General features: G+C 37.7%; 2 protein-coding genes across 2 annotated transcripts; both read right to left on the bottom strand.

Moving 5' to 3' along the window:
• Positions 1-8,459: 8,459 nt before the first annotated feature.
• On the bottom strand, positions 8,460-9,943 carry HESX1 (HESX homeobox 1). The gene is made up of 4 exons (XM_055344281.1): positions 9,787-9,943; positions 9,067-9,266; positions 8,667-8,768; positions 8,460-8,570 (listed from the first exon to the last, which is right to left on the bottom strand). The coding sequence occupies exons 1-4, from the start codon at positions 9,941-9,943 to the stop codon at positions 8,460-8,462; spliced, it is 570 nt and encodes a 189-aa protein (XP_055200256.1).
• A 15,290-nt stretch (positions 9,944-25,233) lies between these two features.
• On the bottom strand, positions 25,234-25,878 carry LOC129522314 (14-3-3 protein zeta/delta-like). Its single transcript, XM_055344473.1, has one exon. It carries the CDS (start codon positions 25,876-25,878, stop codon positions 25,234-25,236), a length of 645 nt encoding a protein of 214 aa, XP_055200448.1.
• Between the last annotated feature and the right edge of the window lie 1,329 nt (positions 25,879-27,207).

Genomic DNA, 27,207 nt, shown 5'->3' with positions numbered 1-27,207 from the left:
TTTATTTATTTATTTGAAAGAGAGAGTGTGTGTGTGAGCAGGAGGAGGAGCAGAAAGAGAGGGAGAAGGAAAGGGAGATCTCTCCAGCAGACTCTGTGCTAAGTGCAGAGCGTGACACAGGGTTCAGTCCCATAACACCAAGATCATGACCTGAGCTGAAACCAAAAGGCAGATGCTTAACCCACTAACCCACCCAGGTGCCCCAATTGTGCTATTTTTATAACCCTTCAAACTCAGTGGTTAAAAAATTCTCTCACAGGTCTGGGATTTGGAAGATTGTAGGCAGGTTTGTCTGGGCTTGGCTCCAGACTGCAGTTTGGGTTCAGGTCTGTTTCATGTTTCTCAGTTTGGAGCATAGCCTAAAGGGGCAGTAGGTATTCAGGGTATGTTCTTCTGGCAATAGCAGAAGAGCAAGCAAGCAAGGCAAAGATATATTGTCTCTTAAGGTCTCCTCCTGGAACTGGTACAGCATCACTTCTGTCCACATTCTATTGGCTAAAGGAAATCACATGATCAAACCCAACATCAATGGAGTGGGCAGATATACTCTGCCCTCAATAATGGGTGGTACTGCAAAGCCACACTGCAAAGGAAATAGATGTATGATTGCAAACTATGGAGGGCATGAAAAATTGGGAACAGTAACTAAATGTACCACAGGCTTTTGAGAAAGAGGTAAAGTAGGAATGACCAAATAAGATAGGGTTATTAGTTAATATGCCAAAAGTTAAATCTCAAAAAATCAAGTTGAAATAATAAGAAATCAATTTTCATCTACAAAATTAGTCAAAGTATTTTAAAACATGATTTTACTAAATAAAAAAACAAAAACCAAAACAACATGATTTTACTCAGGATGAAGTAAAACAAGCAATGATTAAAAGATTTTCATTTTGGGGGTACCTGGGTGGCTCAGTTAGTTAAGCGTCTGACTTCGGCTCAGGTCATGATCCCAGGGTCCTGGGATCCAGCCCCTCATGTTGTGGCTCCCTGCCCCACAAGGACCCTGCTTCTCTCTCATCTTCTGCCCTTCCTCCCTATACACACACGTGCTCTCTCTCTCTACATCAAATAAATAATTAAAATTCTTTTAAAAATAAAAGATTTCATTTTGTAATAATAGCACAAAGAAGCAATGTCATATTTAAAGTCACATAAAAGCTTTGTTATTTATTTTCCTGAGTCTGGTTTGAAATTCTTAGAGGTGGGGAGGGGTAGAAGGGGAGAGAGCCCAAACTGGGCTCCGTGCCCAGCGAGCTTCTCATGAGACTCCATCTCATGAGCCTGGAATCATGACCCTGAGATCATGACCTGAGTGGAAATCAAGAGTCCTGTTGGACCCACCCATGTGCCCTAATCGCTGGTTTGAAATTTTGAGATAATTCATCAAAAAAGTAAAAAGTAAAATTTTTCCTAGATTAGAATCTCTATGCCTGTTACTAACATACACATGCAAATAATTATTTTAGGTCCCATTTAATTTTTTAGAAATTCCCTGCCTTGTTAAAATAGTTCTAACATTTTTCTCTAATGTGTACATCTCCTAGTGATAGTGATTTTCAAATGTTTTAAAGCTTTGGAAACCTATTTGAAAGCTAGAACAAAGTGGGAAACCCGTGTAGCAATTAAAGAAGTGAAGATCATCAGAAAATTTTGTTAGCATGGTTATTGTTAGTATCTCATAAGGATGATTATTACTTGCAGAATTATTATCTGCAGGGATTAACTTGCAAATTGCTGAGGAAAACTCTTCTCATGACAGCATCAGAAGTAACAGAAATAGAAGTATGTCAGTAAAGTCCCCAGCCTGAGCATCTAACCTGCGAGGCCAAACACAATCCAGTCCTTGCATATTTAGTAATTTTCAAATGTCTCAAAGCTTACAGGACTTTTAATTTGCTGTCCTCTCCTTTCCCCACATGGTTTCCAAAACCTGCCAAATTTCCCTCCTGTCTCTATATTATTCACTTTTCTTTCCATCTTCCCTGCTCCAAACCTTACCCAGGCCATCAACAACTTCAAAAACACATACTATAACTATAGGTAGGTTGATCCCCTCAATCCAGGCTTTTCTTCTACCCTGCATCCTGCTTCTGTTTTCCTAAACCGTGCTGCAACTCTAGTTTAGTAACCAAACATGGCTGGCTATTTCCTACCACATTGTTTTACTTCCTTGGCCTTTTTCAAAGGTTTTCCACAATCTCCATCCACCTTCAACAGGCAGGTCTGGCTACATAATTTGGGGGGCTCAGTGCAAATTAAAAATATGGGGCCACTTGGTCAAAAATTATTAAGAATTTCAAAATGCGGGATCCCTGGGTGGCGCAGCGGTTTGGCGCCTGCCTTTGGCCCAGGGCGCAATCCTGGAGACCCGGGATCGAGTCCCGCGTCGGGCTCCCGGTGCATGGAGCCTGCTTCTCCCTCTGCCTATGTCTCTGCCTCTCTCTCTCTCTCTCTCTCTCTGTGACTATCATAAAAAAAAAAAAAAAAAAAAAAGAAAAAGAAAAAGAAAAAGAAAAAAAAAAGAATTTCAAAATGCCAGTAGCATCCTGAACAACAGGCTCTGTGTAACTTCAGGGGATATGTGCCCACAAAGTTGGTCCTGCCAACAGGCACCCATCACTGTAGGGAGGCCACCATTCTTGCTTTCCCTTCTGAGTCTTCTCACATGTTGTTCCTCACCTGGAACACCTTCCTACCAACAGCCAGCTCCTGCCCACATTAATCCTTAGTCTTTTCCTAGACCTATTCATATAGAGGCAACGAGTTGGTTTTTACATATCTGTCTGATCCATCCTCTCCTACAGCTTACAGTCATCTAACCAAGTACACACACTAATTTAGACCCTGATTATATGCTTCCATGTGTAATTTTCTTACTGTTTCATTTGTTCATTCATCATCTATAATAGATCAACTATTTGCCAAAGACTTTGCTAGACATTGGGTATAGTAAGTCCCAAAACAGCAGAAACCTTGTTTACTTGTTCACCACTTTATCCCCAGAGTATTATAGAGTGACTGGCTCATGGCAGACACTGAACAAATATTTGTTGAGTAACTGTTAAACAGTCTTTTCCCTCCATCATATGGTGAGCTCCTAGAGACCAAGAACTATTTTCATTTGCTCAATGACTGCTGATTGAGAACTCACTATATGCCACATGTTGATCCAGACATGACAACACTGTTCTAGGCAACTTTCTTTACTTCTTTTATATTCCCCAGCACATTATTATAATAAGAGCAAACATTTCCTGAGTGTTTTTTTAAAGAAGTTTTTATCTTTTTTTTTTAAAGATTTTTATTTATTTATTCATGAGAGACACGAGAGAGAGAGAGAGAGAGAAAGAGAGAGAAAGAGAGAGGCAGAGACACAGGAAGGGGGAGAAGCAGGCTCCATGTGGGACCTTGACATGGGACTCCATCCAGGGTCTCCAGGATCAGGCCTCGGGCTGAAGGCGGCGCTAAACCGCTGAGCCACCCGGGCTGCCCCATTTCCTGAGTGTTTTATATGTGCCAGGCATTAGTCTAAGCCTTATCCATGATCTCATTTAGATCCCCAAATGATTCTATGAAATAGGTCCTATTTTATCCCCATTTTATAGATGAGGAAACTAAGGCTCAAAAAGGTTGAATAACTGGCCCAGAGTCAAATACCTATTGGGGTTTGAATCCAGGTGACCAGACTTTAACCCGATCTCGACTACATTGCTAGGCTGCCTCCAGTTAATACTTTTGTTTTATTTTGTTTGTTTTTTGTTTTTTCTATATGCTATATTTTTTCCATTTTTAAAAAGATTTTATTTATTCATTTGAGACACAGAGAGAGGCAGAGACATAGGCAGAGGGAGAAGCAGGCTCCCTGCAGGGATCTGGATGTAGGACTCCATCCCCAGACCCCAGGATCATACCCTGAGCCAAAGGCAGATGCTCAACCACTGAGCCACCCAGATGCCCCTCCAGTGAATACTTTTGGATTAATGGACTTGACTGAACTAAAGACAGTGTTGGTGGCTCTACACACCACCAAATAGGGGTTATGCAGTATAAAATCACTGTTTGGCAATTGATTGACTATCCCCAGATATAATAGGTGCGTGGTTCTTTGCAGACTTACAATGAGGTAAATAGATAATGAACTGCAGTAACATTTACTCCACTGAAATCACCTAGTCATAAAATGCTAAATAAAGGAGATGCTCACTGGGCTGTCCAAAGATGAGCGGAAGAAAAGAAGAGACATGGAGTTCCTAAATGTTGGGAACTCTTTACTAAACAGAAGTTAAGCAATAAACCATTTAAGCTGGAGGTTCATTTGTTGGACTCAAGGATGCCTGTTGACACCAACAAGTTTCCCAAGGCATTAGCTGGGAAAAGGAAAAGGGTAGGAATAGGAAAACAAGAGAGAGGAAGGTAGGAAGGAGTGAGTCTGATGGGATGTGGAGTGGTGGGAGCCATCCACACCAAGAGATGCCTTGGCTGCCTGGATGATGTGGACCGCTGTCCCAGCAGGAGATAGAACTTTAAAAGGAGCTTTAAATTTAGTCAAAGGCACATGGAAGGGTTTCTAGCCCCATGGACTCAGTGAAACAAAGATAGCCAAGTTGCCATTTCATACTTTGATTTGTATTCGACATCAAGTAAATGGACTAGCATCCAGCTCCCTGCCTTTTGAAGTAAAAACAAGACCCAGGTTGATGTTGTGAGTTGGGTTTGGTAATGGGGGATTTATGCTAGTTGTGTGATGTGTGATAAGATGTAGGGAGTGAAAGCAGCTATTAACACTGATTAACTCAAAAGTTGACCACCAGCACACACAGCCATTGTTTCCACCAGCACTCTCTAGCCATGGGCTTTGTCTGGCTGGCTTCACAAGAGACAAATGCCATTACAGGAGACCAAATAACCTTATTCAGGCAGTCGTCAGATAATAGAGACGCTCTAGGTATTAGCTTGACTGCATTAGTTTGATTTGTTACTACTGTTCACCTTGTCCTGGGCATTAATGGAGACAAAGGCTTGGAATTACCAGGAGCAGAGATAAGCCGTGGATTAAAGCCTGTGTGTTTAGAGGGAAAGATAATTCTATCTTGGGTTTTCATTTCCATTTCCATCTTGCTTGATTTTTCCCCAAAGTTAAAGTCTAGTTTTTTCCCCTAAATATCATTATACTCACTCCAAATTACTAGCAGTTGTAATTGCTAAAAAAAAAAAAAAAAGTAACTGACTTTATTATTTCCTTACAAGATTAATCTTAATCTTTTAATTTTTTGTAAATGATTTTGGGCAAAATACACTAATGATCTTATATATTACCTTGCTTCTTGAATATTCTTATATATTACAGACTCACTTTACAATATTTAATGATGTTATTGGTAGCTGAAAATATAAAAGAATGTATATATTCCATTCATAGTCACTTCTTGAATATTACAAATTCTAGTATTATTTAAATTTCTTCTGCCTTCTAAATGTTGTTATGGATGCATCATTTCTATTATAAATTATTTCAGTTATAAATATATAATTTCAGTTGTAAACACAACTTATTTTAGTTATAGATAAAATTGGATTTTAATCTTGTATAATTCAATTACATTAAATTGTCACTGGAAAATACTGAGATAATGATATTATAGTTACTATGCTTCTTTCCTCATCAGAGTTTTTATAGGTATGATTAGTTTTTATAACTAAAAAACAAACTTAAGTACATAACTAGTTGTTGATGAGTGTTTGTAATGTTTTCATTTTTTCCCCCCCAAAGTCTATCATTTTATACAGAATCCTCCCATTCTTCAGAAATTTAGAGGTTAGGTTTAATTCCAGATAAATTCTAGATAAACTGTGATAACTCTCTGAAAATCTAAATTTGTGAAAAGTACTACTCCAAAAATACTTAAATATTAATATTATAGAAGAGCTTATTATATATAGGACTTAAAATCCTATTCTAAACTAAGCAAAAGTTAGGAAGGAAATAGAGCTAGATGTCTGACGTGGCAAGATATCAGAAAGATGCACAGAATGTCAAGTGTGATGACATTAAAAAATAACAACATAAAAAAACAACATAAAAGCAACAAATACACACGTGTGTGTATATAGGAATACATATGCACATGCTTTCATATACAATAAGATCCATAAAAATGAGTAATGATGGTTATCTGTGAAGGATGAGGCTTGAGGGAGATTTGCCTCTAATTTCTATACTACTGAATTGTTTACAATATGTAAATATGACCTTTGTAATAAAAAATAAAAGACTATTTGAAAAAGCCTACCCATCACCTGACACTTTTGCCTCCAACCAACTCCTGGTGACTTCCAGTCCTCCAACTTAATATAACTTCACAGATATCTAATGAAGAGAAAACAACAACAACAACAACAAAACTGGTGGATCAATTCTTACTAATATATTTCATAAATAGTGCTTCAAATTTTATATTAGTGAAAGCAACTTTTTTTTATTTATTTATTTATGATAGTCAGAGAGAGAGAGAGAGAGAGAGAGAGAGGCAGAGACACAGTCAGAGGGAGAAGCAGGCTCCATGCACCGGGAGCCCGATGTGGGACTCGATCCTGGGTCTCCAGGATCGTGCCCTGGGCCAAAGGCAGGCGCCAAACCGCTGCGCCACCCAGGGATCCCCGAAAGCAACTCTTTATATTGGAAAAAATGGCCTACTCTAACCATAGACTTCCTTGGAAAATATTTAATGCCTCTGCTTTTCCAGTTCCTGCTCTGCTGTCTTTCTTTTCTCCCTCTCCACCTCAGCCATAGTGGAACAGAATACAACCAGTCTATTGCTGACCAGTTGTTGGGACACAGAGCTCTCCATCCCAAATGTGCTCTCCCTAAATGACTTTTAAAAGCTCTAAAATCTTAGTCACACTGGTTTTCTTCAGTGATAATGTAAAAACTCCCTTTCATTTTTCCCACATAATCAAATAAACAAAAATGTATATAGTAGTAGAGATTCAATAATTCAACAAGAACCTTCTACTGTAGTCATCACTGGGAGAGAAGAGGACAGAGCAGCAGGAAAGATAAAGGGAAGAGAGAATTCAACTCAATGAACACAGATGAAATATAGTTTCCAGGAGACCAAGTCAAAGTCCTCAAGCAAACATTTCAAAAAGAAATGTTTCAAAAGGCCATTTTGGCCTTCCACTAATTAACTAGAAAACAAATACCCAGACTTCCAATAGTGGGACTTCCTTCTTGTATTGCATCTTACCTATTTCCATCTTTAATTGGTAGGTTCAATGGCAAATGTAAGGAAAATTCATAGTTTTTGTCCCCAGAAAAGTGCCCTGATCACTTGATGGGACGAGCACTGGGTATACTATATGTTGGCAAATTGCATTTAAATTAAAAAATTAGGGCAGTCCAGGTGGCTCAGCGGTTTAGCGCCGCCTTCCACCGGGGATGTGATCCTGGGGACCTGGGATCGAGTCCCACGTCAGGCACCCCATATGGGGCCTGCTTCTCCCTCTGCCTGTGTCTCTGCCTCTCTCTCTGTGTGTCTCTTATGAATAAATAAATAAAATCTTAAAAAATAATTAACTAACAAATTAAAGAAAAAAAAAAGAAAAGTGCCCTGATTATTTCCAGCAACTATGTCACAGCACATATGAAGGGTAGATCAGTTACCCTACATTCCCCGTCAACGATTTACTTGTAGTAAATTAAGATGCAGTTGATAGGAAATCATTAAACTAGAAATAGATACAAGCCAGATGATCATTATTTATTTAATGAATGAAAAAGTAAAACACAACATTAAAAAACTAGGAAAATATTTTAAAATTCGCATTTATTTGCAGTTCAATTCTTTTTGCAATGTAATAGCAAGGGTAGGAATATGACAATTGATGCCTTTCTATCTCTACCTTGCTGTAATGATTTTGCTTTAAAAAAAAACAACAAAGCAACTTGAAATTGGCATGCTAGAAGGATTTGTATTGATATAAGGTGAGAAATTTTCACTGCTTTATGCCAGAAATCAATATAGAAATAATAATCAGAAATAATAATCATGTTTCAAAATGCACTTGAGGAAAAGTACTTGAAACAGATCATATCTTTGTGCCATTCTTCAGACTATTTTACTTGAATTTTTTTGTAAATGGAATCCAGCTTGTAGAATCACTTAGCCATGAGCTTGCTGATTCTAGCGAACTAATTTATTAGATTAAATTTGCTCACTTAAAAAATAGCTGGCTTTTTCTGAAAATGCTTATTAAAATATATAGGAAAGGCCTTTATTATAACTAAAAGTGCCCAAGTGTAATAGGTAACACGTTATAATAGCAAATATTTACAATATATTTTAAGAAAAAAATGACAGCATTCAGTATAATGCAGAAAAGAAACATCACATTCTTAACACCTGATATTTCCATTGATTCTTCAGGTTCTGCAATTCTAAGATAATCTCACACGTTTAGTTTCCTATCTCTTCCAGGAGATTTGAGTTGAAATTTTTTTTCGCCATTAGAAACTGTGATTCTCTATGGGACCTTTTCAGCTTTGCACGCCGATTTTGGAACCAGATCTAAAATTAAGGAACAATAAAATAGATCTCAGAAATATTAATGGAATGTTCTCACCATTTCAACCATCACAAGCAAAAACTAAATCTGAAAATTACCTGGATTCTGTCTTCCTCTAGATTCAATTTCCGAGCTAAGTCTTCTCTGATATCAATGCCGGGATAGCAGTTTACTTTAAAGACATTTTCCAACACTTCAATCTAAGAATAAGGAAATAATTATATAAAGTGTTGATATTTGGTATGTCATCATAAAATGGACTTTGATTTATATAGCAAAATAACTGCATTTAGATCTTGGGCAATCTATGTATGACTTTGTTTTTGTTTTTTTGAATGACTATCCAGAAACTGTTAAACAATAAAACAACTCCATACAGTCTATTGTTTCATTAACAAGGCTTCTTAACTGCGATCCCAAAGTGATTGGGCTTTTTTTGCTCAACAGGGTGCTAGTTAAAGCCTTTGTATTATCATTACTAGTTGAAAAACTTCCTACCTGGTTTTGAGTAAAAGCAGTTCTGGGTCTCCGGCCCCTATACCAGCTCAGTTCTCTTTTCAAAGACAGCCTTTCTGAGGCCGAAAAGTAATTTTCGTATTTCAAAAATTTCTCTTCTGGCATTGGGTGATCCACAGTACAAGGGAGTGAGATCCCATTAGGAAGGCTTGGGATATGAACGCAGAGGTTAACATCTTTCCCTAGAAACAGAAAAATAAACTCCATCTTAGATGTCCAATCCTGTACTCCACGAAGTTCTAGAAGAAGTAATATCAAGAATTTGTCTTTAATTTTCCTAGTGGAATTCATCTGGGTTTCACAAGGAACCTGACCTCTCATCAACCAAAAACCAAAAAGCAAACAAAAATAAAGATCCTGCCTTGGTGTTAAAGAACATTTTGGTCTCTGAATGTCATTTATCTTTCAGTGGGGGAAAAAAAAAAGGAAATCTGATGTGTCAAATGAAAGGAACCTTGTGAAATAAATGCAGGTTGTTGGCAGACATTTCCTGTGAATGAACTTTATACCTACTTGGATCTAAGGCTGATATTCTTTTTATTTCCTATAGAACTCAGCTGGAGGCATTATAAGTCCCAGATATTTCAGTTATGTAGTTTGATGAAATTGCAGTTTTTCTCTAAATGGTATGAAATAAAGGCCAAAATAAACACTGCAGACGAAAAGAACAAAGAGTTTTTAAAAAACCAAGTTGTGGCATACCTGAGGAGCCGCAGGTGTCTGCCCAGGGCCTGTGGGGTTTCATTGAAGGAATACAGTCTTTCTTCTGGTCCAATCCTAAAATGCTCTCAATCGAAAAGGAGCAGGATGAGGGTTTGCGTTCCCCAAGCTGAGCACCCTCCTGAAGACTGGGAGCCATCCTCGAGTGGGCTGCTCAGAACGACAGCTCTGGCCTCTCCCTGCCTCTTGGCTGGCTCTGCCCCATGTGTACCGGGCTGGGATCTTCTGCAGTTCACCTTATGGCTCCGCAGACAAGGGGGCTGGATTTACAACGTCACTAATTAAAATCCTGTCTTAGAAAGTTTTAGCATGTCAATGAACACTCGCCCAGCCAGCAGCTTGAGGAGTTAATTGTTTATTTGTTTGCAAGTAATTAGCAACTAATGGCTACACCAGGGGGGCCACCTACAGAGACAAAAATTGTTATCTCTCCTAAGCAGAACACAGACTTAACTTTCTCGGAAGAAGTGATGCACAAACTAGCACTCCTCTTTTATTTGAAATCATTAATGTATAAAATCATGCCTTTTATTCTGAAGTTTATACTTTCATGGATTCCAGTTACCTAAACATACAGGCAAGATAGGAGAGCAGTCAAGTAATAAATAATCTAATGTAAGTGAATTTTCTTCCAAGGAAATTGGAAAAAATAATAATCTCTTAATGCTATTACGGTAATTCCGATGAAAATGCCTGTTTTTCATATGCATATGTAATAGTGAATGTTGTCAATGGAAACACAATAGTATTTGGAGTGCAGCATCCTGGAAAAGGTTGGCAATGTTATTAACACTGAGTGTAATTGTCTTCCAAGTGCCTGGATTAATTCATAAGGAACAGTTGCACCAAGTATTTTAAATAATTAATAAGTTAATTCCATTCTTTCATCTTTTCTTTTAAATGAGAGAGAGACAAGTTTATAGGAAGATCATATGTTGCCACCACCAAGCAATTTAAAAGCATGACTATTCAAACTAAAGGAAAGAATTTCTCTTCCACCACAGTGGTTGCAAAGTAAAGAACATGATTTAATGTATTTTTTTAAAGAATTTCCCTCTGTTGCTTTTTTGAGGGGCTGGTAAATTTTCATGAAGACAATAAGATTTATAAAAATAACCAAGAACAGAATGTTTTAATTTCATCATTTTAAGAAAACTTGAAATTAAGAAAGATTGCTGCTAATTGGGAAAATTTTGATGTAGGCATTCCCTCAAAACATACTTTCACTGCTCTTGTACTCTGCTGCTCCTCTTTTTCCGGAACCCTCTTGAGAATAAATGTAGAAGCTCAACTTTATCCAGTATTTAAACAACTACCAGATATTTCTTCAGGGAAGAGGGAAGAAGTCTCCACTTCTAGAGGAAATGGCCTGTACAGGATGGAGCTCGAGTTCATCTGATTTTGTCCTGTCATGATGTCACAAATATTAAGCTAAATTCCTCCTTAATCAAACTCTAGAACGAACAAAAGATTCACATACAAAACATCAACAGGCACACAGAAGGATGGATATATATAAATATAGATGTAAAGTCATTCTAAGAATGAACAAATATAATAATAGTAATACTTATAATAGTAAATATAGTAATGCTGCATAGTAATATAGTAATAGTAAATATTTATGCCTCATGGAGGTTTTGCCTCTAGTGTCTTGGAATGAATGTAGACTGTACAAAGGAGGGGGTAACCTTACCCTGGGAAGACTTGGAGGAAGAGAGAGAATTCAAAACCTTCTCAGGGGCACCTGGGTGGCTGGGTCAGTTAAGTGTCTGCCTTTAGCTCAGGTCATGATCCCAGGGTCCTGGGATCGAGCCCCATGTCTGGCTCCCTGCTCAGCCAGGAGCCTGCTACTCCCTCTCCCTCTTCAGCTCCCCCTGCTTGTGCTCTCTCTTTCTCTCTCTCTGTCAAATAAATAATAACATAACATTAAAAAAAAAAGACCTTCCCAGATTCCTTCTCTTTTGAGACATTCATTCATTCATCCATTCATTCTACTATTGGTTGAGCATCTACACAGTACTAATAATAAAATAGGGATCTTGCCTTCATGAAACTCACAATGGTTATGGGGTAGAGTGGGGGTGGGAAGAAAAGAATAATTATAACGGTAATTATAAGTGAGTAAATTATCTCATATGTTAACTGATGATAAGAATGGAAAAAGGAAATAGATGAGCTAGGTAAACCATCTCATTAGTGCAGGAGGTGGAGATCTTGAGATCCTTACCCCTACAGATTAGTGCCCTAGAGGCACAAGTTGCAATGATGCTCTAATGCAACTCTAGTCCCCAGTTTCTTCTTTATCACCAAGGACATTCCAATATCTTAATTCTGCTTGAGTTGACTTTATCTGGACTTACATAATACCATTTTATATATGGATGGTAGATGAAAATAAAAGGGAAGAATTTCTCTAAAAATGTTGGGAGACATTTTCTTGTACATTCAGTCAACAAAATTTTATAGAGCATTTAATATGTGTCAGGCACCATTCTAGATGCTAGAGATTAATGAATGAGGTAATTTCAGAGAGTAATGAATTCACTGAGAGGAATAAACAAAATTTCAACCTCTTCCATTTATATTATATATCTGTTTATTATGTTTATTTTCTATTGTCTGTTTCCTATCTCTAAGATTTTTGTCTGTTTTATTCACTCCTTAGCATCCAAAAACAGTGGTCGGCTCATACTGGATGAAAGAATCTCATTGTTTCTTTTTGCATTCCTTCAAGTAAAGTTGGGGATTTATTTCTTCATATGTTCATTGGCCAGTATGTGTTCTATCTTTTGTGAAATGATGGTTTATGTCTGTCTTAGTCTGTTCAGGCTGTTTTAACAAAATACCACAGAATGAGTAGCTGATAAACAAGAGAAAGTTACTTCTCACAGTTCTAGAGGCAGGAAGTCTGAGATCAGGCCACTCGCGCATGGTTGGGTGAGGGCTCCTTTCCAGGTGGCAGATTTCTCCTTATCTTCACATGGCAGAAGGAGCCAGGGAACTCTTCAGGACCTCTTATAAGACTCTAATCCCATTCATGAAGGCTCTACCCTTATGACCTAATCACCTCTCAGAGGCCTTCACTTCCTAATACCATCATATAGAGTATTTGGATTGCCACATGAATTTTGGTGGGACACACACATTCAGACCATATCATGTCCTTAGCCCATTTTATTAAAAATTAGGGTATTTTGTTGTTGTTTCTTTTTTCACTTTTTTCTTTTTTTTAGAGAGTGCGTGCATGCATATGCAAATAGGGAGGAGGCAGAGGGAGAGAGAGAAACCATCTTAAAAAGGCTCCGGTGTGGGGATCCCTGGGTGGCGCAGCGGTTTGGCGCCTGCCTTTGGCCCAGGGCGCGATCCTGGAGACCCGGGATCGAATCCCACGTCAGGCTCCCGGTGCATGGAGCCTGCTTCTCCCTCTGCCTGTGTTTCTGCCTCTCTCTCTCTCTCTCTCTCTGTAACTATCATAAATAAATAAAAAAAAATTAAAAAAAAAAAAAAGGCTCCGGTGTGAAGCCAGAGCCCTACACTGGGCTTAATCTCACAACTCTGAGATTATGACTTGAGCCAAAATCAAGAGTCAGACATTTAACCGACTGAGTCACTCAGGTGCCCCTATTGTTATTTCTTTATGGGTAGAGTTTTTCATATATTAAAGCTTATATATATTCATATATATAATATATATAATATATTTCATATATTAAAGATTATAACTCTTTGGTATGTATGATAAATATTTCCTCCATTTTGCCCTTGATGTTTTGACTTTATTGATGCTGTCTTTTCTCAAATGAAGTTTCATAGTAAAATGTGTTGATAATACACTTTATGATTTCTGTCTTAAAAGGGGCATTTCTGTCTTCATTTATGGTAATAATGAAGTAGCTTTTATGGTACCTACTCCCAAAGATATTATAAATTATAAACCCTGGAAAAAATATTTTTAAAAAACTATCCAACAGTACTGGAAAGTGTCCCCAAACAGAAACTCAAGAAGAGAAAATATTAGAAGAGCTGAATTGGGTGAGTTTTCCATTTTTATGGCTTTTTGTCTGAAAGCAGGCACCATTCAACACCATGTGAGAGGATCCACAGTCTTATTGGCTTAAGGAACAAAAGGAGAGGTTTAGAGCAACTACAGCAGCTAGGAAGTGAGAAAGAATCCTAGGAAGCAAAGAGATACAGCAAAAGGCCCCAAATGCTGCATATAAATTCTTCCCAAATCCCTGACTGACTTCTGAATTTGGCATGCATTTGGAAAACACCAAACATCTCAGCTACTAAAATGATTGAACAAAAATTTTGACTGATGACAACCACAAAGGAGACAGAGTTTAGACAGTTTGAGCACATCCTGATAAAATAAACAAATAAGCAAAAATCAACATTCTTCAGACAGACAAAATAGAATCCAGAGAATATAAATATCATTTACAGTGGCCAGGATACAATCCAAAATTATTAGACATACAAAAAAACTGGAAAATGTGTCCCATATTCACAAGAAAATGCAGTCAATGGACACAGACCCAGGGTTGATACAGATGTTGGAATTTGCTGACAAGTTTTGAAACCAGTTAATGTAAATATACTTAAAGACATAAATGAAAATATGCTCAAAATGAATATATAGACAGTATACAACTACAGAAGAACCAAACACAACTTCTATTACTGAAAAATAAAATATCAGAAATAAAAAATTCACTAGGTAGGCTTAACAGTTTATAGGAGAGGACAGAAGAGTCATGTTTTCTGTGAAAAACACACGGAAAAAAAAACATTAAAATTAACAGAGCCTTAGTAACCTAGAGACAATCTAAAACAAATCTAACATGTGTAATTGGAATTACAGAAGGAGAAACAGAGAAGTTATGGTAGAAAAAATATTTGAAGAAATAATGGCTGAAGTTTTCAAAAATTTGGTGAAAGACATAAATTTACAGATTCAAAGAGTGCCTGGGTGGCTCAGTCAGTTAAACATCTGCCTTCAGTTTGGGTCATGATCTCAGAGTCCTGGGATTGAGCCCCACAACAGGCCCTCTGCTCACTGGGGAGTCTGCTTATCTCTCTCCCTCTGGCCCTCCCACCCCTCATGCTTGCTATCTCTCTCAAATAAATAAAATCTTTAAAAAATATTTACAGATTCAAGAAGCTCAAAGAATCTCATCACGATAAACACAAGCAAAACTGCACCTAGGTATATTGTAATCAAATGAATAAAAATCAAAGACAAAGAGAAAATCTTGAAGGCATGCAGAGAAAAATGCATATTAAATACATGTGAATAACAGTATGATTTGACTGAATTCTCATCGGAAACAATGGAGGCCAGAAGACAATGGAACAACATCTTTAAGATGCTAAAAGGAAAAAAAAAATACTTTTCAACACAGAATTCTATATCCAACAAAAACTCTTAAAAATGAAGGCAAAATAAACACATTTTAAGATAAACAAAAACTAAGAGATTTATCACCAATAGACCTGTACTACAACAAAGTGACCATGTGTGATCACCAATGTTGGGTTTTATAAAGCATTGAAGGTTATGCTTTGATCTCTTGGATAGTTCTGTCCAGAGAAAGTCAGCCACCATGCCATGAGGTCATATGAGCAGACCTGTGGAGAAGCCCACATGGAGAGGAACTAAAGTTTCTTGCCAATAGTCAATATCACCTTGCCAGCTACATGAGTGAACCACTTGGAAAGTGAATCCTCTAGCCCCAATAAAGCCTTCAGTTGACTGAAGCCCCAACTGACATCTCACCACAATCTTAGTGGATATTCTAAGACAGGACTGGGTATCCAAATAACTCCTAAATTTATTTCTTTTTTTTAATTTTTTTTTAATTTTTTTAATTTATTTATGATAGTCACAGAGAGAGAGAGAGAGAGAGAGAGAGGCAGAGACACAGGCAGAGGGAGAAGCAGGCTCCATGCACCGGGAGCCCGATGTGGGATTCGATCCTGGATCTCCAGGATCGCGCCCTGGGCCAAAGGCAGGTGCCAAACCGCTGCGCCACCCAGGGATCCCAATTTATTTCTTTTTTTAAAAAAAGATTTTATTTGTTTATTCATGTGAGACACACAGAGAGGTAGAGACACAGGCAAAGGGAGAAGCAGGGTCCCTGTGGGGAGCCTGATGTGGGACTCAATCCCAGACCTGAGGGATTACAACCTGAGCTGGCAGATGTTCAACCACTGAGCTACCCAGGTGGCCCAACTCCTGAATTTCTGACACAAAGAAACTGTGAAAGGTAGTAAATAAATCCTGCTGTTTTAAACTACCTTTAGTTGATTTGTTAGGTATCACTAGATAATTTATCCATAGCCTCTATCATAAGAACCTGGGTTGGGGTGGAAGGATAAAATAATATCATAGTTAGAACAAGAGAAAAAAATAAGAACAGAAATGAACACAGTATAAAACAAACTGGAAAAAAATGAATAAAGTTGGTCTTTTGAAATCAACAAAATTGATAAAACTATAGGTAGACTGATCAAGAACAAAAGAGGGGTGCCTGGCTGGTTGAGTCACTGCAACTCTTTTTTTTTTTTTTTTTTTATGATAGTCACACAGAGAGAGAGAGTGAGAGAGGCAGAGACACAGGCAGAGGGAGAAGCAGGCTCCATGCACCGGGAGTCCAACGTGGGATTCGATCCTGGGTCTCCAGGATCGGGCCCTGGGCCAAAGGCAGGCGCCAAACCACTGCACCACCCAGGGATCCCGAGTCACTGTAACTCTTGATCTCAGGGTTGTAAGTTAGAGCCCCACATTGGGTGTAGAAATCACTTAAAAATAAAATCTTGGGGTGCCTGAGTGGCTCAGTCAGTTAAGCAACTGACTCTGGGTTTCTGCTTAGGTTGTGATCTTAGGGTCATGAGATGGAGCCCCCACATTGGGCTCCATGCTCAGCAGGGCGTCTGCTCAGAGATTCTCTCCCTCTGCCCTCCCCCCACTCTCTCTCAAATAAAAACATTTTTTAAAAGATTTTATTTATTTATTCATAAGAGATAGGCAGAGACATAGGCAGAGGGAGAAGCAAGCTCCCCATAGGGAGCCAGGACCCCGGGATGGAGACCTCAGCCAAAGGCAGATGCTTAACTGCTGAACCCACCCAGGCATCCCAAAACCTTTTTTTTTTTTTAATTTTTATTATTTATTTATTTATTCATGAGAGACACAGAGAGGTAGAGGGAGAAGCAGGCTCCTCACAGGAAGCCCAATGTGAGACTCGATCCCAGGACTCTGAGATCACATCACTGATTTCAGTGATCACAAGGTTTTGCCAATTAGATACATATACAGGATAAAAGAATAGGATGGTAATATATTTGTTTGAAATTAAATTGGTTTTTTTTAAAATTAAAAAAACACTGCTTATATTCATTCGGTCTGATTTTGTAAGATGGTAATGGGTAAAATGGATTATTGTATTTTTCCCTGTAGGTCCACAGGATGAAAGTCAGATGTTAAGTGCTAAATTTTCATTACCTATTCATCTTATTTTCAGTAGTCATGATATGTATGTGTTAGCAATTACTCATTCATTTCTTTCTTCATAATGTATGCCCTGAACATTACCTGTTATCAATGCCTAAGTGTATAGACAAAGGTGCCTACATAGCTGGTTTTCAGGGACACAGAGACAGTATTACTACACAGATGCATTATGCATTTCTCTTTGAATAAATCTAGTATTTCACTTAACAAAAAAAGAAAAAAAGCAAAAGCAGATGTTCAACCGCTAAGCCACCCAGGTGTCCCCCAAAACCTTTTTTTAAAAAAACCTTTAAAATAAAAAAAAAATAAAATCTTAAAAAAAAGAATAAAAGAGAAAACAAATTATCAACATTAAGAATAAAGAAGTGATATTATTACAGAGACTACAAATTATTAAAAAGGTAAAAGAATATTATTAATGACTTTATCCAATAAATTCAACAACTTACATGAAATACACAAAAGTCTTGAAAAAATAGGGCAGCCCCAGTGGCTTAGCAGTTTAGCAATGCCTTCAGCCCAGGGCATGATCCTGGAGACCCAGGATCGAGTCCCACGTTGGGCTTCCTGCAATGGAGCCTGCTTCTCCCTCTGCCTGTGTCTCTGCCTCTCTCTCTCTCTCTCTCTCTCTCTCTCTCTCTGTGTGTGTGTGTGTCTCCATGAATAAATAAATAAAATCTTGAAAAAAAATCTTGAAAAAACATGATTACCAAAATTGAGACAAGATGAAGAATATATGATTAGTCATGTATCTATTTAAGAAATTATTTTAAAAAAGAAAGAAAGAAAGAAATTCTTTCACACAAAGAAAACTCTAGGCCCAGACAACTTCACTGGTGAAATTTATCAAATATTTAACAAATACAAATCTTACAGAATACCAATCTTATGCAAATACCAATATTACACAAACTCCTTCATAAAATGGAAGGGGGCCTTTCTATATTTTTTGTATGAATCCTGAATAGCACCAATAACAAAAAATTTCCAGAAAAATTATAGATAAATATCCTTCAGGAATACAAACACAAAAACTTTAAGTATATAAACATATAAAAAGGATAATAAATTATGACTAAATGAGGCTTTTCTCAGAAAGAAAAGGATGGTTTAACATTCAAAAATCAATGTAATTCATCATTAATAGAAAAAAAGAAGAAAATCATGTGATCACTTTAAAGCTACAGAAAAATACTCTTTTGTAATAAAAAAATAGCAAATTAGGTTTAGAAGTAACTTCCCCAATCTGATAGAGGGCATCTATAGAAATTGTCAACTAACATCTTATTTATTCATTTTTAAAGTTTATTTATTTATGTAATCTCTACGCCAACTGTGGGGGTTAGACTCACAACCCCAAGATCAAAAGCCACTTGCTCCTCTGACTGAGCCATCTAGGCACCCCTTCTAACATCATATTTAATGGTGAAATATTGATTGCTTTCTCTACAATTATTAACAAGCCAAGGATGTTCACTTTCAGTATTTCCAACCAACAATATGTTGATCTAAACCAGTGCAATAAGGCAAGAAAAAGAAATAAAAGTCATATAGATCAGAAAGAAAAAAGTAAACTTCTCTATTCACAGATGACATCATTGTTTACATTGAAAAATCTTAAGAATCTACAAAATAGCTACTTAAACTAATAAGTAAATTTAGTGAAGTCATAGAATAAAGGTAAATACACATGGGCAGCCCGGGTGGCTCAGCGGTTTAGCGCCATCTTCAGCCCAGGGCCTGATCCTGGAGACCCAGGATCAAGTCCCACATTGGGCTCCTTCATGGAGCTTGCTTGTCTCTCTGCCTGTGTCTCTGCCTCACTCTCCCTCTCTGTGTCTCGAATGAATAAATAAATAAAAATCTTTTTTTAACAAAAGGTAAATACACAAAAGTCAACTTAATTCTATATGTTAGCAGCAAACAACTAAACATACACGTGTTATTTTTTTTTAAGATTTTATTTATTTACTCATGACAGACACAGGGAGAGAGAGAGAGAGAGAGGCAGAGACACAGGCAGAGGGAGAAGCAGGCTCCATGCAGGGAGCCTGACATGGGACTCGATTCTGGGTCTCCAGGATCAGGCCCTAGGCTGAGGGCGGTGCTAAACCGCTGGGCCACCAGAGCTGCCCAACATACACCTGTTATGACCCAACAATTCCTTTCTTAGAAAAATGTAAACATATATCCACAAAAAGACTTGCATGAGAATATTCATAGAAGCTTTATTCATAACATCCAAAACTGGCAACTAGGTATCTACTAACAGGAAAGTGGATAAACAAACTATGGTATAGTTATACAATTGACTTCAATTCAGCAGTATAAAGGCATATAATACCAATATATGTAACAACTTTGATGAATGTAAAAATATCCTAAGTCAAAGAAACCTTATACAAAAGAATACCTGCATTATGATTTCATTTATGTGGTGTTTAAGAACAGAGAAAAATAGTAGTATTGAAAAAAATCAGAAAGTAAGGGTGGAGGTGGAGGTGGGGACTGAATGGGAAGCAGAATCAGGAAACCTGGGTAGCAATGGCAATGTTCTAGACTTTGTTGAAGTTTGTATTACACAGAGTTAGGCATTTGTCAATACTCATTGATTGGTATTCTTTAAGATTTGTTTCACTCTGCATAAAATTTTATCAATTAAAACATAAATAAGTATTGAACTGTAGTTAATGATTTGCATGTTAAGAGAGAAATATATATATATATTTGCAATTTGTTTTAAAATGCATTTATTTGGGACCTGTGGCTCAATCAGTTAAGCATCTGCCTTCAGCTCATGTCATGATCCCGGGACAAGCCCCTGGTTGGGCTCCCTGCTCAGTGGGGAATCTGCTTCTCCCTCTCCCTTTGCCCCTCCCCCTATTCATGCTCTCTCTGTCTCTCAAATAAATAAAATCTTTGAAAAAAAATAAAATGCATTTATTTTAAAAATAAAATAAATTGATGGATGGATATGTGATTATTAAATATTATAATTATAGACCAAAGAACTTCTAATCCAGTAGAATTTTTTAAGGTGATGTAAATGTTCTATATCTTCACTATCCAAATAGTAGCTACTGGGATCCCTGGGTGGCTCAGTGGTTGAGTGGCTGCCTTTGGCCCAGGGCATGATCCCGGAGTTTCGGGATCGAGTCCCATATCAGGCTCCCTGCATGGAGCCTGCTTCTCCCACTGCCTATGTCTCTGCTTCTCTCTCTCTGTCACTCATGAATAAATAAATAAAATATTTTAAAAAGATAGTAGCTACTGACACACATGGCTAATGAGCACTTAAAATGTAACTAGTGCAACCAAGGAAACAAATTTTAATTTTAATTTTATGATAGGTTGTTTAAATGTAGATAGCATATGTGGCTAGTGGCTACCATATTGGACAGCACACAGAACATTTCCATCACTGCAGAAAGTTCTTTTGGACAACAGTGGTCTAGAAGTACAGAACAGTGTTGACAACAATAATGATGAAAACAGACCTTGTTTTGTTTCTGACAGAATAGTGTTTCACCACTAATATAATGTCTACTATTGGTTTCTAATAAATGCTATTTATTTAGAGTAATGTTACAATGAATACAACCATAGAATATAGTGCTTTATAGCTTCTAAAGTATTTTTTTAAAGATTTTATTTATTTATTCATGAGAGACACAGAGCGGGAGTGAGAGAGAAGCAAAGACACAGGCAGAGGGAGAAGCAGGCCCCATGCAGGAGGCCTGATGCAGGACTCGATCCTGGGACTCCACGATCATGCACTGGGCAGAAGGCAGGTGCCAAACCGCTGAGCCACCCAGGATCCCACTTCAAAAGTATTTAAAATATTTGTATTAATTCTTTCACAAATCCCCTACTCTTGTGGCTAAGAAAACAGAAAATGAGAGTTCAGTTGTAAATTCCCACCGACTAGCCAGTGGCACAGGCTTGACTCAAATTTTCTGTCTCTAAATTCCCTGTTCTACTGACTTTATCAATTTATGGCCACCATAACACGTTCATCAATGATCTCATTATATAAACATCAAAGGGTACGATAAATGAAGAAAAATGTTGTAAAAACATGGATATATCCTCAATATCTTTTTGTTTGAGGGGAGAGAGAGGGAGTGCAAAGGGGGTGGGAGGAGGGGCAGAGGAAGCAGGAGAGAGAGAATCTTAGCAGGTTCCATGCCCAGCACAGACCCCAAAGCCAGGCTTGATCTCACAACCCTGAGATCACAACCTGAGCTAAAATCAAGAGTCAGACACCTAACTTAACCACCCAGGTGCCCCTATCCTCAGTATCTTTTAATACTTATTTTGATATCAGAAATAAAAAGCCTGACACATTGATATCGAAGAGTCTACGAATCATAAAATTCGATAATCTACATTTTAAACATCTATATGTACAAGATGAAGTAAAAAATTGAGAGGTTTATATTTTGTTTTACTAATTAGTAAATTCACTCAGGTTTTGCTAACAGTTTATTTTCTAATTGTGTATTTCAATTAAGTCCCAAATCATTAACATCAGGAAAAATGCTCAATGTCTTAGGTGTTTTAGCAGAGTTTTACAAATCAACCATACAATTATTATGCTCATGGTCCGTGAAATGCAATAAGCAAAGCTTTAATGACATTTGTCCTTTACTTTTGCATAGGAATTATATGTTCTATTTGAGACTGTATTTTTTTAAACGTTAAAATGTGTTTTCGGAAATAAAATAATTTTTTGCTCTTACACCTTCAGCATCTCCTAGAACTGTGACAAAGTGGACACTCAATAAAATATTTGTCGAACGAGTGAACAAATTGATAGGTGGATGGATGCGTGGGACTAGAAAGAGGTGACATTTGTAAACTGGACAGGCAATGCAAATGCTGTAGGTTTACGGTTGTTTAATGCGCTAAGTTTTTTTTATAAACTACCTATGTATCACCCAATGTAATCCACAATTAGAAGACATTTTGACATTCTGTAACTAAAATTTAATGAGAAGGGAATTTGTTTTAAAAATTGGAGCTTGAGATGCCTGGGTGGCTCAGCGGTTAGGAGTTTGCCTTCTGCTCCGGGTGTGATCCTGGAGTCCAGGAATCAAGTCCCTCATCGGGCTCCCTGCATGGAGCCTGCTTCTCCCTCTGCCTATGTCTCTGCCTCTCTCTCTATCTCATGAATAAATAAATAAAACCTTAAAAAAAAATCTGGGCTTATTAAATAAATAAATAAGTAAAAAATCAGAGCTTAATGTGCGTGGAAACTAATATAACATTGTATATCAACTCTGCTTAAATAAGAAATTTTTTTAAAAGATTTATTTATTTATTCATTCAGAGAGAGCGAGAGAGAGGCAGAGACACAGGCAGAGGGAGAAGCAGGCTCCACGCAGGGAGCCCAATGTGGGACTCGATCCCGGGTCTCCAGGATCACACCCCGGGCTGCAGGCGGCGCCAAACCGCTGCGCCACTGGGGCTGCCCTAAATAAGAAAAATTAAAAATTAAATTTAAATTAAAAATCTGAGTTTAGAACTCCTGAGTCATCTTGAACAGTTCACAGCTCTGGCACTTTGTCATTCCTAAGGCCCCATCTGCCACTGTTATTTGAGACACATAGTATCTTTTCCAGAATCAGGAGACTTGAGAGGTTTCATACACATTTCTCTCTCTCCCATTATAGTGCCCATCACACAAGAGATATTAAATAAATGCTAGCTGAATAAGCTCACTTAATTTATAACATTTAAAAAACATCTCAGCCTTTGTTTTTCTCAAATCTCAAGAGTATAGTTTCTTATTTTTACATTTTGAATTCAGTTAAAATTATTTTCAGTATAGTGCCTTGCACATATCACACTCTATTTTTTTTTAAAGATTTTACTTATTCTATTTATTTGAGAAAGAGAGAAGAGGGGGCAGAGGGAGAAATAATCTCAAGCAGACTCCCTGCTGAGCTCATGCCCTTGATTTTAAATTTTTCATATGAAATCACCTGAACAAAATGTATTTTTATTTTAAAAATTTTTTTAAAGATTTTATTTATTTTCTTCATGAGAGACCCAGAGAAAGAGGCAGAGACATAGGCAGAGGGAGAAGCAGGCTCAATGCAGGAAGCCTGATGTGGGACTCAATCCTAGGACTCCGGGATCACACCCTAAGCCAAAGGTAGACACTCAACCGCTGAGCCACCCAGGTGTCCCGTATTTTTATTTTTAAAGGATTCATTCAAGGGGTGCCTGGGTGGCTCAGTCAATTAAGCATCTGCCTTCAGCTCAAGTTATGATCCCAGAGTCCTAGGATCAAGCCCCTCATTGGGCTCCCTGCTCAGCAGAGTCTGCTTTTCCCTCTGCCCCTCCACACCCCCAGCTCATGCTCTCTCTCTCACTCACTCTCAAATAAAATCTTTCAAAAAATAAAAATAAAAGATTCATTCAATATAACAGTACATAGAGCAAGATATGATTATCTCCTTCAATTCTTCCCCATATTTACTTCCCAACCTAGTATTTGCTACCATTACCAACAGTTTATGCTTCTCCTTCCTACCTTTTTTGAAGTGCTTGATATCATAGACACATGTGCACACACATTTTTATCCACATGGAGTCAGACATATATGTTGCTCTACAGTGGGTCTTCTCTACATGGACATGACACTGTATCAGTACCTATAGCTCTACCTCACCCTTCAATAGCTGCTTGACACTACATCAGGTGGATGAACCATAATTTATTGAATTATGTCTCTGATAATGGGCACTTAGGGTTGTCTCCAACTTTTTTTTTCCATTCATAAAACTTTTATTCCACTTACATGAACTTAATACACGTGTTCTTAACAATTATGCTTGGATTGTTCATGAAAATTTCATAAGACATTAAACAAAGCTAGCCATCATCTCAAGTTATTTCCTTGTTCACTATTTTTACAGCACATGCATGTTAGGCAAGTATCAAAAAAAAAATCACAAAAGCAAAAAACCAAACCAAAACAACAACAAAAAAAGTTAAATACATGGAATTTTTGTTTTGCTGCTATGCTTAATAAAGTAATGGATAAAGTGAGAAGGGATGGATACTTTATCCATAAAGTAATGGATATCAAGCAATTCCTTTTTACTGCATCTTTACTTGTACATTTGTTCTTAGGTTGCCTAAAACATTTAAATACAAATAAAAGGAGTGTAGCAAAAATAATGACAGCAAACAGCAGGTAACTTTACAAATAATGGAATGTGAACCATTTCTGCCCTTATCCAGAGTAAACTGGGTCACAACTAAAGGAACACTTCTGCAACTGTAGTCAAAGGTGTGCACATTGAGAATGAGTATTCCACAGATACTCATGGTTCACATGTAATATCTATGGGATACCCATTTCTACTACAGCCTTGTAAGTGTTCCAAACCTTAAAGTACCCACAATAGCTACACCTGTATCTGGAACCAATTATCCCTTTTATTCCCCACCAGGAAAAACCAATATGTAGAAAGTTTTTTTTTGCTTAGACATGGAAGCAGTTTTAACACTGGCCCTTGTGAAGCCACAATGTACCAAAAGTACTATGCCAAACATTTATAACTAGTATAAAAATTCCACATCCCCATATTGGCCACCTCAAGATGAAAACAGACAACTCCCTAAATGTTAACTGGCTCTACTCGCCTAATATTCAACATGAAAACCATATGGGAAATATAGAAATTCAAATAGAAGTAACATAACCTGTCATAAATCGTAAACAAAAAACGATTTGTGGGACAGCATGAATGACAAATGGTCTACTGTGTAAATTTTAGAAAGGCAGACAAAAGTTGGAAGGCCGGTTAATTTTCCCCTCCTTCTCCTGCTTCAGCTTCGTCTCTTTGGGTGTCCGATATCCACAATGTCAAGTTGTGTCTCAGTAATTGCATTATTAGCGTGCTTTGTTTGACTCTTCACTTAATGTATCAAGTTCAGCAATGGCTTCATCAAAAGCTGTCTTTGCAAGAGAGCAGGCTTTCTCCCGTGAGTTCAGAATTTCGTAATAGAAAACAGAGAAGTTAAGGGCCAGACCCAATCTGATAGGATGTGTTGGTTGCATTTCCTTTTTGCTGATTTCAAAAGCTTCTTGGTATGCTTGTTGTGACTGATCCACAATCCCTTTCTTGTCATCACCAGCAGCAACTTTGGCCAAGTAACAGTGGTAGTCTCCTCTCATTTTCAAATAGAAGACTTTGCTCTCTGCTTGTGAAGCACTGGGGACCAAAAACCTTTTCAAGAGAGACAGTACATCATTGCAGATATCTCTTAGCTCAGTCTCAATTTTCTCTCTGTATTCTCGAGCCATCTGCTGTTTTTTCTCAGCACCTTCCGTCTTTTGCTCAATACTTGAGACGACGCTCCAAGATGACCTACGAGCTCCTACAACATTTTTATAAGCAACTGAGAGAAGATTCCTCTCCTCATTGGATAATTCAGCTCTTTCCTCAGTTATGGACATCATGCAGGCTGCCATGTCATCATATCGCTCAGCCTGCTTGGCCAGTCTGGCCTTCTGCATCAGCTCATTTTTATCCATGACTGGATGTTCTGTGTCTGGAGCGGGTGGTGGCGGACGGACAGGGGCTCAGCAGTCTCCGTCTCCAACTTTTTAAACTACACTAAATATTTTGGCAGCGAATACCCCGTACATACATTTTGGTGTACATGCAGGAGTATTTCCATGAAAAATTTCTTTGAAGAGTATATTATTTTGGGGGGGAAGCTGTCATATTTCCTTCTAGGAAATCTTTACCAATGAATACTCCCACTCAGTCTAGTCCTTGTCCTTCTGTTCTCCCCAGATTGACAGTGGAAACAAGAAAGCTCTGAGCTAGCCTAAATTAGACTCAGGCTATCCCCACACACAATATTCAAAGATGAAACAGTTTTGGATTTAGGCCTACACTTTAGGGCCACTTAATCTAATCATTTCAAATTAAATGAGAGTTGTTGGTTAACCTGAAGACCTGATTGTTACTTATAACACTGTTTCTGGAGCATGAATGTATGGTTCTTATTAACTAAAACAAATAACAAACAACGTTTTGAATCACAACATTTGTTAAACTCCAGCATACATCAAGGGTACACTAGGTAGCCAGGAGCTGAAATGGTTTCTGTCTTCAAGAAACTGATGGCTAGGGATCCCTGGGTGGTGCAGCGGTTTGGCGCCTGCCTTTGGCCCAGGGCACGATCCTGGAGACCCGGGATCGAATCCCACATCGGGTTCCCGGTGCGTGGAGCCTGCTTCTCCCTCTGCCTGTGTCTCTGCCCCCCGCCCCCCGTGTGACTACCATAAATTAAAAAAAAAAAAAAGAAACTGATGGCTAAGAAGATAGTAATTAACTTTGTTAAGTGAGACACTGTGCTTATGGTTCTGTAAAAAAAAAAACTTGTAGAAAAGATTTTACTTTAGTATTTATAGGTAAAATTTCAAGATGTCTGTGTTTTGCTTACAATACTTCAGGAAAATAAGAAAACAGAAAATTAGGACAAGTGTTGCAAAATGTTAAGTTTTGGATTGGAGTGATGGATATATGCAAAATTATTATGTCTAGTGAATAAATATAAAATAATGTGGATTCATTATTCTCTCTACTGTTTTTTTTTTTAGTTTTATTTTTTTTTAAGTAGTCTCTCCACCCAATGTGGGGCTTGAACTCAACTCTGAGATCAAGAGTTGCATGCTCTACTGACTGAGCCAGCCAGGTTCCTCTCTCTCTCCTTTTGTAAACATAAATAATAAAATTCTTAGTCTTCGAGGAACACCAATATATAAATACAAAATATAAGAATATAATAAAGATATATGTACAAGAGCTTATGAAAGCAGAAAAGGGCCCAAATCTGTTTGGGTGAGATTGAC

Source organism: Nyctereutes procyonoides, unplaced genomic scaffold (genome assembly GCF_905146905.1).
Source record: "Nyctereutes procyonoides isolate TBG_1078 unplaced genomic scaffold, NYPRO_anot_genome, whole genome shotgun sequence".
Taxonomy (NCBI): domain Eukaryota; kingdom Metazoa; phylum Chordata; class Mammalia; order Carnivora; family Canidae; genus Nyctereutes; species Nyctereutes procyonoides.
This window is presented reverse-complemented; position numbering and strand designations above follow the sequence as displayed.